At 43.2% G+C, this 13,433-nt stretch overlaps 1 protein-coding gene across 2 annotated transcripts in view; it reads left to right on the plus strand.

Annotated features, from left to right (window-relative positions):
* The window catches only part of kif21b (kinesin family member 21B), a 59,463-nt gene that overhangs the window by 15,884 nt on the left and 30,146 nt on the right, over window positions 1-13,433 (plus strand). For both annotated transcript variants that reach the window (XM_062398296.1, XM_062398298.1), the window contains exons 2-11: window positions 6,076-6,298; window positions 6,697-6,879; window positions 7,755-7,904; window positions 9,564-9,698; window positions 9,850-10,029; window positions 10,425-10,540; window positions 10,678-10,873; window positions 11,935-12,124; window positions 12,294-12,357; window positions 12,490-12,720. In XM_062398296.1, coding sequence (XP_062254280.1) covers window positions 6,076-6,298; window positions 6,697-6,879; window positions 7,755-7,904; window positions 9,564-9,698; window positions 9,850-10,029; window positions 10,425-10,540; window positions 10,678-10,873; window positions 11,935-12,124; window positions 12,294-12,357; window positions 12,490-12,720 — 1,668 coding nt within the window. The remainder of the gene's footprint in view (window positions 1-6,075; window positions 6,299-6,696; window positions 6,880-7,754; window positions 7,905-9,563; window positions 9,699-9,849; window positions 10,030-10,424; window positions 10,541-10,677; window positions 10,874-11,934; window positions 12,125-12,293; window positions 12,358-12,489; window positions 12,721-13,433) is intronic.

Raw genomic sequence — 13,433 nt, forward strand, 5'->3', positions numbered from 1 at the left:
AGATGGTCCTTGTTTGCGATGGAAGTAGATATTGTCGGCTGATAAACGGACAGAATTAAAGGAAACATGGAGGAGGACGCCGGCTTACTCCACTGGCCCAGGGCCAGAGGAGACACAACAGAGCTCTGAGACACTCGCAGCTCAGGAGAATACGATTAACTCTGTCTCTGCGTGCATGTGTGTGTGTGTGTGTGTTTGTGTGTGTAAGCTGTGTCTCTACTCAAGTGTTTACATTAAGGAATTGAGCTCTTTGGCTCTCACCAGCCTTGTCTTTGAAGGTTGATTGAGCATGAACACACACACACACACACACAGACACACACACACACACACACAAAGACACAGATTCATGCACAAACACACACACACACACATTGGCAGTGATCACAGTGGCCTGATTTTATTGCGAGTAACAGACTTGGCATTTGGTCCAGGCTATTTCCTGGGCTGTGATTGGACAGCGGGTCAACAGTTTAGTTTCAGGTGTAGATTAGTGTATAATGACGGCTGTTAGCATTTTTAATTTGCCATCTGCACAACATGACAGGGAAAACACTCCACTGTTGTAAATACAAACATATGCTGACACACATGCAGTCACTGAACATTAGGAATCTCTGAGCAGCGTGTGCAGTTCCCAAGGAAACCGGACCCTCCTGAAAGTGTGCCAGCTGAGGGAAAACACTGGAAACTCAGAGCTCTGTGTGTGCGTGTGTGTGCGTGTGTTTGTGAGTGTGAAAGAGAGAGAAGAACGCAATATTTTCATACAGAAAAGGAAGAGCTGTTCCACAAAAGGACGGCTCTCCCATGACTTGCTTCTTTATTAAATTCATGACTTTTTCTTGCAACGATACAATGGATTTCTCTTGAAGATGTAATATGTAAAGGAAAATCATCAAAATGTCTCAAAACCGGACCTATATTATATGATGACTTAGGTCACAACTGCTTTACCCGAGGCTTCGTCTGTCTCATCCATGACAAACAACATGTGATGAAGGAAAGACACACTGTCAGCCAGTCAGCTGTTTTTACCTCCCACTGTTTCTATTGGTCTGTCGTAAGGGATCATGAATATTCATTGCTGTTTGCTTTGCAACGTAATTAAACCTAAACACATGACCTCATCCCTGAACATGATTTGAGTTGGAGATTTCATCAGCAATGGCTGTTAAGACAGCAACTCCCATGATCCCAAGCTACTCAACATCAAACTAGGTCTTTTCAGTTTTTTGGTGTAAAGGAAAGTTTTTTTATTTCTTAAAATGACATCTCGGTTATGCATTTTATGACTTGATAGTTTACTTCTTTGGTGAAGTGGTTCTCATTACACTTGTCATCAGGATTTCAGATTTATTTTTCCCAACAGTTTCTAAAGTATTTATTTTCTCATTTCAGAAAATATACCCAACCTCCTAGCCAATGATTTTAATGAAATAAGAATCATTTTATGATTTCAAGGGCAGGAATGGGATGAGAGATGTTGTGTATATCAGAATGATTTTTGAGGACAGTATTCAATCTTAGCTTCTGCTCAGTTGTCAATTGATTCACTCTCAAGTCTCGCTTCAGTGACTTTTGCTGCCATCAGGGTTTGATCCGGATTATGTTTGTGTGTGTGTTTGTTTGCTTCTTAGTTTTTTTCTGGGTCTGGCCCTAATTAGCAACATTGACTTTGATGCTTATTGTAATAAGTGAATCCCCCTCAGAGCCTGTGTGTTAATGAGTTTTCTTAATGAGTGTGCGTTTGTGTTGTTTGTGTGTGTTTCTGACTTAACTGGGGTGGGTGTAACGAGTGAAGACAACATGGTCGCTAATCACCTGTGTATAAAGACTGTGTGTGTGTGTGTGTTAAGTCTATGAAATACTTTTGTTTAGTCACTGGGGAATTTAAACCACTTTCCCATTAGTGTGTAAAGTCGAGAGGTGATGCAACACTTTAATTTGACGCATCAGGGATCCACAACCTGCTTCTGTGTTTGTCTCTGTGCCCCAGTCACATTCAGGCCTTTAATTATGGTGTTATGGGCTATTTATAGCTGTTAAAGGTGTGTCATTTGTGTGTGTGTATGTGTGTGTGTGTGTGTATGTGTGTGTATTTGTGTGTGTGGTATGAGATCTTTGTGTGTATATTTGGTGCTTCGATCAATTTTATAGATCTGAGCTTTTGTTGGCGCAGCTGGCTTAAATATTCATCCAGCTGAGCTGCAGTGTGATTGTGTGTGTGTGGGTGTGTGTGTTTTATTGATTATTTAACTGCCCCATTTCTTCTTCCTGTTGATCGCTGATGGTCTGTCATTGTTGTTGATAGGTCTTCCTTGTGTTTGTGTCTCAGGCTTCTTGTCTCTTCTTATCTGATGCGGAGATTGTCAAACGTTTGCCCGTCTTTCCTCCTTTGTGACATTAGTGGGAAACACTGCAAGGAAGAGTGGAGAGCCTTCAATCTGAAAGTAGATGTTTGATGGGCTTATATGTTGGGCTGCAGCTTATAAGTATTCTCATTATTGCTATTTTTTAATTATTGTTTTGACCCATCAATTACGCATAATATGTCAGATAATAGTGCACTAGAAGGGCGCTTGGAGAGAGCATACCTCTCGCCATGTTAAAGAGAGTGGGAAAACATTCCTGGATTTGTCTGGATCTGCACCAACATTTCAAAGGTTCTTCATTGGGTCATGCCCCACCCCTCCACAAAATGTCATGGAAATCAGTTTCGTACGATTTATGTCATCCTGCTAAATGACAACAAACAGATGAAACGATGAAACTTAACCTGCTTGGCGGAGATAAACGTTGCCACCACCGTTTTGAGGATCCTAAGGTGACTTAAAAAAAATATATATAAAAAGAACATGCAACAATTTGATAAAATACACTTAATGCATATAGTTCAATGTAAGTAAACACAAGTCAAGGTAATGAGGATGCAAAGATATTAAGACAAATTATATGAATATTGCAGAGTGTATTTAAGAAGTATGATACATGTGATAATATTGCACAGTGTAGAGTCTTGTCAGTTGTTGAAGTGTCTTTCAGTCTATCTTTGTTTACTCGAGAAGCTTAAATAGATGGGGTACTGGGTGCGTGTTGTCTTTTATGTTGTTAAAAACATCAAATCATTAATTATCAAACTCAAAATGATTCGGTGGGTTTTTGCTATTAGCAAAACAGCCCTTGAAATATGTTATTATGTAGATGGGACGTGTGGGGGGTCTGCATTCACACAAAATGTTTCAACAGATAATTAATATACAGAGAAAAACAAGTGAGTTCCTGCTCCCACGCTCTAGATAACAAACCAAAGATAACCGCTTGCAGCCGAACCGAAGCTGTCAACACGACCTTGTACTTTCTGTGGCATTCTTCAGAGATGTAATTGAATGTAAACCACGTTGCTGCCTGATTTCATGAATTGGCAATGAAGTGTGTGCACCCTGTCAGAGACTGGACAGCAGAGGTAAATCCTGACAGCAGGGACGTGGCCGCCCAGTGCAGCAGTTAGTGCTGCTCTCTGCATGAGCCAAGATGAAATTCACAAAGTATTGCTTGGGTTTTCTATTCTCACTGTGAGTAATGATGAAAAGTTAATTATATTAATGGGGGAAGATTGATGATTGCAAAATGGGGGCGTCTCAAAGCCACAAAGTCTGAATACAAGGATGTGATAATATTATATAAACTCCCAGTCTGCTGTATATTTGACCCATTTCTTTCTTTCTTTCTTTCTTTCTTTCTTTCTTTCTTTCTTTTTTCTTTCTTTCTTTCTTTCTTTCTTTCTTTCTTTCTTTCTTTCTTTCTTTCTTTCTTTCTTTCTTTCTTTCTTTCATTCTTTCTTTCTTCCCCCCCATCTATCTTTCCCTCTTTGTCTCTCTGTCGTTCACTGTCTGCTCTCTTACACCTGGTGCCTCTGACCTATAAATATTGTGCAAAAGACAGATTTACATTGAATGTAAACAGATAAAAAGGGAGAGAAAGACCCCCGACCCTTTTATGACACAGCTGCAGCACACACGCACACACACGCACACGCACACACACACACACACACACACACACACACACACACACACACACACACACACACACACACACACACACACACATACACACAGTCCATTGTGCTGAGCCAACCAACTCCTCCTATGCCACATCATTGTTAATAATACTCCTAAACAGGGCTCATATGTTGCGTGTGGTTTTAGCTTCATTAACCTCAGTGTCAAGGTCACATCCAGTGATAAAAGAGGCTCGTCTGTCTGCACACCATTTGCCACCAGGTGATGTGGGTCAGTGCTGCTGCTGCTGCTGCATCGGACCATCTCCCAAACGATGGGTAAAAACCACGGCTGTTTTCAGCTCTGTTGTGTGTTTCTCCTGCAGCGCAACGACGTGTGGCGAAGGGATTACCGTTTGTGTTTGTGGTGGGTGTGGCTCTCAATGCACACTCGAGTGAGGAGCCATGTGAGAGCCGAAGATACACTCGGATGTATTCAAAACGAGTGTGCTTGTGAGCCATGTGATCGCCCACTGTCCCTTCAGCAGCTGTGTGTGGTTGCTGGGGATTTCTTGTTGCTCTGTATGGCTTTATACAGTGAGTGTGTGTCTGTCTTTGTTCTAGCGTCCCAAAGGGAGGGTCTCAGTGTGGTCTCAGTGTGTGGGGGAGTTGATTTGCATCCCCTGAAGGTTGAACCATGTCAAAACATGTGGAGAGGAAGACCCAGCGCTCCAATAGTGCTGTCTCAGAGCTTTTTGCGCAGCTTAAAGTGATTACCTCTCCACCGTGTCCACATTGTAGCTCTGAAAGCCCAAGATTGACACTGGGCGGTGTAACAGATTTGTTTTATGTACTTTTTGTTATGTGAGCTCAACACTAGACCAACAGTTTTCTGATAATTAACCAGCACTGCGGCACACACCTTTAAAAAAAACCTGTCCGTTAATCCCCTGTCCGTCCCGCCTGCCTGGGGCAAACAAGTCAAAACGAAGCTAAATTAAAATACTCAGCCCTCATTCTGAGCTCGCAGATGTTACACAGTGGCTGCTTCTCCTTTGCTCTCATCTAATCAGGGATTATTGTAGAGCTGCGTTGTCAGGTTAAAAGCAATTAGCTACAGTGAAGTACCTGTCAAGATGGAAAGCCCAGCAGAACCGAGAGTCCTGTGCAGCAGGATAAGCAGCCACATAATGACTCATGTGCTTAAGTGTGTCTTATCTTTATCAACTGAGCTTTTGTTGATGTGAATGCTCTGTCCTGGGGGTTGTTCCTCCTCATAGTTACAGATTTCCATTATAATTCAACCCCACAAAGTTGTGTGAATGTCTTGTCTGCCTTGTATGTCCTCCACCACTCAAAGGAAATTAAATTTAATTTTACTGTCGCTTTTGGATTAATATATTGACTAGGGATGCTCTTAACGACTAATTTCCGATTTGATTATAAGGAAATTTGAATTTAGAGTTAAAAAAAACATTTTTGTGATAACAAGAAGACATTTGATAATGAAAGAAATTTAGTGGTTGGGACTTAGACAGAAGTCTGCTGCCTGCCCCCTCTATCTCTGAATCTATACATCAGGGAAAATCGAGTTGTTTTCTGTTTTCTCAGTTGGGTCTTGACGATGAAGACTCATTTGTGGAGTGAAGAAAACGAATCATTTCTTTCTGTTGCATCGTTCTTTTTTTTTTAAAACTGTCCAACTTGGAATACGTGTAGTTTAGGATGAAAAGCTCGGTTTCATAACAATTCTGTAGTCAGCTTGGTTTCATAACAATTCTGGCAGAATGGCAATCCAGTTGAGTTTTTAAGGTCATATTTGTAAAGTTTATTTATTATTTCATAGTCTTGGTTGAGATGTCTTTCCACAAACTCTTTTTTAAGGTGCTGTCTTGTGAAATAATCATGAGGTTCAATCTTCACAGTGCATTGAAACATTAAAATACTGCAGACAATCACAGTCAGTGCCCAGTCTGCTGAGGTGTGACCACACTCGTTTTATTGTTTTCATTTATGATCCTTCATCATTTCATCCATTGTCTGACTGTCTCTTTTCTTCTGTTGTCTCCCTCTAGGATTCGTCCTCAGATGGCCAAGGAGAAGATCGAGGGCTGCCACGTGTGCACAATGGTCACACCTGGAGAACCGCAAGTCCTGCTGGGAAAGGACAAGGCCTTCACCTATGACTTTGTGTTTGACATCGACTCGGAGCAGCACCAGATCTACCAGGACTGTGTGCACAGGCTCATCGAGGGCTGCTTTGAGGGCTACAACGCCACCGTGTTTGCCTATGGTCAGGTATGATGATGCAAGTTTTATTTTTTTTAATGGTTAATAATTTAGAGTTTAATAAAGTGTATAATTCCCCATTTCACTGGTAACACACATAATCACACCTTTGACACACAGTCAAATTGTCCCAGTGGATATTTAATCCAGATTTTCAAAACAACAATGTGTGTTTTCTTGACTCCAGAATTGATTCTTGCAAAGTACAAATACATGAAGCAAAATAAAGCACATTCTTGAATGTTATTGTCCAGTGTAACTACTGGGTGGTGACACAGGTTTCAGTCACATTCATACAACCAACAGACCACTGCCATTACATGCATTTAAAAACAGATTAGTTGTAAGGTGCACAGTGATAGGAGGATAAAATGAGATCTCATCTTTGTTGATCAAATGTGTTTCAGACGGGCTCGGGGAAGACGTACACCATGGGGACGGGCTTCGACGTGAACCTGGGTCCGGAGGACAAGGGCATCATCTCGCGTGCTGTTCACCAGCTGTTTGAGGGGATCCAGAACAGGAGGCTGCGCTCCCAGGAGGCCGGCACCCAGCCGCCCGAGTTTAAAGTCAGCGCCCAGTTCCTGGAGGTGGGCGACACACACAGGCACACATGTACCGACACATTGTTTGTGCACACACCGCAGTATTGATGTTGTTGCTTGCAAAAGTGCGTCTGCATGTGCGTGTGTGCTGGGTTGGATATTGCTCCACATAAACTTTAACCAGATGCGGCAAAACGAAGAGACGAGGGGATCGCCCCCCTTTTCCACAAACAGGAAGTGACAAGCTGATGACAGATGGGCAGGAATGTCTGCTTGTGCTTTGTTGGATCTGATTAATGTTTGCCATTACCTCTGACATTATTCCTCATCACTGTGGGGCAGAGGATGGATAAGAGCGAGGGAGGGAGGGTGGGAGGGAGGGATGGATGGTTGCGTAGGGGCAACGAGATAATACGACAAGCAATGATTTCCTGCAGAGGTTTCTGTGAGGGAAATGTACGGGTTGTATTGAGGGTGTGTGTCAGATGTGTTTACTTTAGTAATCACCGTATGGAAACACTTTTAATAGAAACCATTTCCACTCTGACTTTGTTTTGTTTCTAGTCTGGTCCCAGTTAGTAGTGTTTTTGCTGGCTCTCAGGTCAAAAGGTTATCTGTGTTGATGGTAAACAGATGGGTGAGTGTGAGCGAGGGGGTTATAGGGGTGGGGGGTTGGCACTAGGTGGGAACAGCTGAGTTTTCTCCTGACCTCTGCTGCTCTAGCACTCATTGGTTTTTGATAGGTCATTAACTGACCTCTGAGAGGGCGGAGCTCATCGCTCTGAGAAACCAACACAGGAATCTGCTCAAAAGTTGTGATTAGCTCTCGAAAAAGTAAGTGAAAGTGATAATCTTTAGTATTGTAATAAAAGTATTGTAAAATGTTCATTAAAGCGTGTCTGTGGCTCTTGTTTATTCAGTTGTACAATGAAGAGATCCTGGACTTATTTGACGCAACCAGAGATGCAGAAAGTCGAAACAGGAAGTCCAACATTAAGATCCATGAGGACAGCAGCGGCAGCATCTACACCACGGGAGTCACATCCAGACTGGTTCACTCAGAGGAGGAGGTGGGTGCATGTGGGAAACTGCTGGTCGTGATTTGTTTTGTAATTTTCAAAATGTTATGTCTTTCTATGCTGTCCATACTTCACATACATTTACATAACATTCATACATCAGAGTTCTGTTACAGCTCTTGGGCTAAAATCATCATAAAATAAACAATAACATAAAAATCATAAATGTCATGCTTGCCATTCAAAGATTTTTTTATTTCCTCCCATGCAGAGCTATGACTTGGTCTATATTTTGATTGTAAAATATTTTCAGAGCTAACGTTTTGATTTCTTTATCAATAACGTGACCCCCCCCCCCCCCCCCCCGAAGGGTCTTTCAGAGTCAAAAAACATGTCAAATTTAAATATCTAAATTCAAGGCCTTTAAATCCCCAAAATTGGTTCTTAATTTTGTTAATATTAATTGACTTCTCTCAATGACATAGATATCAGGAGACATACTGCAAATAATTAAAGGTTCTCTTATATTCCTTCATATCTGTCATACTTGACATATTTCTTAGATTTCATGCATTACGGTCTTGAAAAGGTCTGAAATTGAACTTGTTAAAACCCGTACAAGCCCTGTATAAATACTTTCAGTTCTCCTTAATAATTTTTTTTTAGTTTGTTTGTTATTATATTAGGAAAGTGGGAGTTTTGTTTTATTTCAGAAATGAAGTGATGGTGTAAGAGTGAGTTGTTATCAATCGCAACTGGTTAACTGTGAAGATGCAGATGAGTGAGCTAGGTGGAGCAGTGTAGATTCCCATCATCTTATAAAAGTCCACTAAGAACCATGTGGTCGGATCAGAGTGGCTGCTGATATTAACAGAGACTTGGCTCTGATACATTTTTAAGGCTGACTGGTTGAACCCATGAGGTTAGTTTGTTTTTTGACATCAGATGTATGAAGTTCAGCCTTCTGGACCAGCTCGTTCACATGCAGCCATGTATCATGGATGAGTAATGGTTGTCTAGAAGGGAAACTGACAGAGTGGAGGAAGGAGTGCGTGACGGGGTCAAGAGGGCAGGAGGAATATCTGCCAGGGGAGATGTGTCGAGAAGAGTTCAACAGAGGAGACGGGTGATGATCCTGAGCCTTACAGCCAAAGTGGTATGGTGTTTGTGAAGTGTCTTATCAAAGAGTCTGAAGGAGTCGAAAGAAGGATGCAACAAAATAGTTTAATGGAAGTAGAGAAGAAGAAATATGGAGAGGGGCAAAGCAGGTTGTGCCTTTTTTCTCTCAGCTACATCGAGCCTCCTGCATCATGTTTCCAATAATAAGACAGCTGAGGGACAAGTGGAGACAGATGGACACTCCTGTGGGAGAGAATAGAGATAATGTCAAATCAGGTTGATTGTAGAGGCGATGGAATCACAAGGGAGGGACACGGGGGCATAAAAGAAAAGAAAATTGTAGATGGAAAAAATACTCTCTCACTGTTGGCAGCAGTTTGAACTAGCAGTGTTGCAATATGCAGCAGACAGTCTGAATTAATTTAGAAGGGAGATAATTGCCTTTTTAAATACGCTGACAATGGTGACCAGTTTTCCTCAGATATCAGCAAATGATCACGGTTGGGGAAGCAATTTCATCCTTCTCCTTCAATTCAAAAGTAAAAAGTCATGACTGAACATCCTCCACATTGCGTATTGTGTTCGCTGCAGCTGCTGCAGTGTCTGAAGCTGGGCGCCCTGTCCCGCACCACAGCCAGCACCCAGATGAACGCCACAAGCTCCCGCTCCCACGCCATCTTCACCATCCACCTCTGTCAGATGAGGGTCTGCAAGGAGCCTCAAATGGTGAGACAGGGTTTGGGGTTGGAGGAGTGATAAAGAAATATGTGTAACAAAAAAAGTGAATGTTTTTAGCATCATAGACACTCATTCAATCATTCAAGGTGATGAAATAATTGGAATCTTCCCCAAAAAAATTCGACACCCCCGCTAACAGAATGGAGAAGCGGAGAACGGGGAGGTTAACGGCGTGGACTCCAGCCCCATCGCTCAGCCGGAGTTCGAGACACTGATGGCCAAGTTTCACTTCGTGGACCTGGCTGGTTCTGAGAGGCTCAAACGTACGGGAGCCACAGGAGAGAGAGCTCGCGAGGGAATCTCTATTAACTGTGGACTGGTGAGACAAACACATGTAATCAGTGTGTGTGTATTTGTGTATGTCCACAAATATGTAAACAAGAAAATGTATCAGTTCTTCTATGTGCTCATACTTGCATTTAAACACGCTACATTACATTACATGTCATTTAGCTGACGCTTTTGTCCAAAGCGACTTACATTTTTTAGAACACTCTGCATTTATGAGGGGCCATTTTTAGGGGTTCAGTATCTTGCCAAGGACACTTAGGCATGCAGATGGGAAAGAGTGGGATTCGAGCCGGCAACTTTCTTGTTGCAGAACACCCGCTCTATCCCCTAGGCCACGCGCTCCCCTACATGTATGCAGAACAGTCATCAAGTCCTGAATATGTGTGTTGTGTGTTTGTGTGTGTTTTTGTGCGTGTGTCATAGCTGGCCCTTGGAAATGTCATCAGTGCTTTGGGAGATCAGACCAAGAAGGGAGGTCACGTCCCCTACAGGGACTCCAAACTCAGCCGCCTGCTGCAGGATTCATTGGGAGGCAACAGGTATACATGCAAAAAACACACACACACACATGCGCAATGAGAATTAAATATGTCCCCTCGCTCAAGGGAAAAAAAACGTATTTTTCCTTGAACTGAATGAAGTTACCAAACAAGCTCCATCTCTCCTTCCTCTCCAGTCGTACAGTGATGATAGCGTGCGTCAGTCCGTCGGACCGGGACTTCATGGAGACGCTGAACACACTGAAGTACGCCAACCGTGCCCGAAACATCAAGAACAAGGTGGTGGTGAACCAAGACAAGACCAGCCAGCAGATCAACGCCCTGCGTGCTGAGATCGCCAGACTGCAGCTGGAGCTGATGGAGTACAAGGCGGTGAGAGGCAGTAGTCAGAGGTTGATGGGATTGAGAGAAGCAATAAATATTTCTAAAAATAAAGATAAGGAGTAAAAGATAAGAGCGGATGAATCAAGAGGAAGAGGGAAGATGGGGTTGAGGGGCTGGGGAAAGAAAAGTGGAAGCTTTTAGACAAGACGATCACATGTCTGTCAGTGTAACTGATGCAATGAGACTGTAAGAGAGGGATGAAAGATGGATGAGACTCAGAATAGTAACAGAGCACAAGAAGAAAAAAAGGCTCTACAAATTGAAGTAAGAGGAGATGGTATTAAAGGGAAAGCAATGGCTGTGCCTGCAGCAGCTTGTATCGAATTAAAGATCTTTACTGGAACACACATCCATTTATGTATTTTACTGGAGTGCAGGAAGGACATTCATTGTTGCAACCTCAGCTCTTCAGCATGAAATAAAAGAATCAATTTGATCCTTCAGCTTAATGAAATGAATGTGCTCATCAACTTATTTGGACCATTAGGACCATTAGACAATGAAAACACACAGAGGTGTATCACACAGGAACATTAATGTGACGATTTAACAAGTTCTGAGAAGTTTCCAATTCTTCATCAGCTTTGCCGCTGGTACAACAAAAAATGAGCAGTTGTTAGCTGGAGTCTACTGTGTGTTTAAGAGGGTTACTACGGTTAATAGAGGGAAGTGAGGGTACAGCATGACGTCGGGCTGACCTCGATGTGGTAATAAGGGATGTAATGTGACAGGAAGTAATGGCGTGTTGGGCTGGTGGAGGTAATGATGTCTGCAAGCTGTGACCGCAGTAAATGACTTTGTGTTTCCAGATTTACACAACAGGATTCTTTCGGTTTATCACTCAGGACACAACAATGCAAACCCTGTCCAGCTCAGCTCTTACAATAGGGTTGTTTTTGGTAGGACTGCGACATCGAGTGTGTATACGAGCATGGATTTACAATCAGTTTGTTTTTCTGGTCTAACTTTTGGCCCCCAAATGATTCCTATACATGTTTGTGTTGTCCGACGTCCCGGTCCATGTTACTCATGCCGTCTTCTCCATGCAGGGGAAGCGTGTGGCGTGCGAGGAGGGTTCAGAGGGGTTCAGCGACCTGTATCAGGAGAACGCCATGCTGCAGAGAGAAAATGACACACTGCGCCTCAGGGTGAAAGCCATGCAGGAGACCATAGACCACCTCAATACCCGAGTGACACACCTGCTGACCAACGAGGTCAGCGCCATGCTGAACAAGTCAGGTATGTGAGAGACCTGTGTGATTCATTTCAATGTAGAGACGCTACAGATAAACTGTTTCTCTCAAGTTTGCCATATTTTCTAAAAATAAACCAATTAGTACTGGTACTGCAATCTTATCTTACTGAGCGCTTCCTGTGACCTGAGCCTCCTTTAAACCTTGACCTCCAGGTGACGGCAATGAGGAGATCGGGGCTTTAATCCAGAAGTACATTCGAGAAGTTGAGGAACTGAGGTAAGAACTCAAAATTAAACCTCAGTCTGAAACTGGGTCAAACTACTTTACAAATGTCTTGGCTGAATGGATGATATTCTTTCATGTTAAAGTAATCGCTATTCACGGTATGTTTTTTTTTCCCATTCTCAGAACCAAGCTTCTCGAGAGCGAGGCCATGAATGAGTCGTTGCGACGGCAGGCGACCCGGCTCTCCTCCCGCTCCACGTTCCCTGCCTCCACTCTCAGCCCCGCCCCGGGCCACCCCCCCGGCTCCTCCCCCGCCTCCATGTCCATGGAGGCCGAGTTGTCGGACGTGTTGCGCCGAGCCAAGGTGGACATCGAGAGGCTGAAGAAGAAGGAGCGAAGGCAGAGGAGGACGAGGTGAGGAGAGGTGTACACAGGCAATGTTTCCACAATCACATGTGCACATTCCAACAAGGTCTGTCTTCATTGTATCTCAGAGCTTTCTGTAACTATATTTCTTATACACCCCCTCTGAGTCTTTATCAACGAACTACTGTATGCTTTAAAATGCTTTAAATGAGCACATTCATGTTTCCTGCCTCTATTCTCTTTGCTTCTTGCTGGGTCTCTTTTCGAGCTCGAGAGGCACATCATAAGTCGATTAGTGCTTTGGGACGGCAAGCGTCTGAACAGAGCTGGGATGCGGCCAGTGCTGAGTACGAACTCTGGCTCAGACACAAAAAGGTCTAATTCAGTCGGCCAGTGGGTCATGAGAGAGGAGAGCATGCAGCCTAATAGGCTAATTGAAGTTTAATGGGATAGAGACGGAAAGTCAGAGAGGGGATGGGTGATAAGCAGCACGATTTTAAAAGAGGGAGAGAAAGAGAGAATGAAGTTGATAATAAAGCGTAAAATGCTAAGAGGGCGAGATTAGTGTGTATTAGCTGAGGAGGACTTTGTTGTTACCGCAAGCCCTCGGCAGCACTCCCAAAACCCTAATGGTGGATGGTAGGAGTGGATCACATCTCTCTTGGAGGAGACAGAGTGTGTCTGCAGAGTAATGGACAAAAACCATTTGGAATATTGGAATAAATTTCCACTTTAACCTACAGTGGTGAGGTTTTGTGCAT

Source organism: Platichthys flesus, chromosome 2 (assembly GCF_949316205.1).
Source record: "Platichthys flesus chromosome 2, fPlaFle2.1, whole genome shotgun sequence".
Taxonomy (NCBI): Eukaryota; Metazoa; Chordata; class Actinopteri; order Pleuronectiformes; family Pleuronectidae; genus Platichthys; species Platichthys flesus.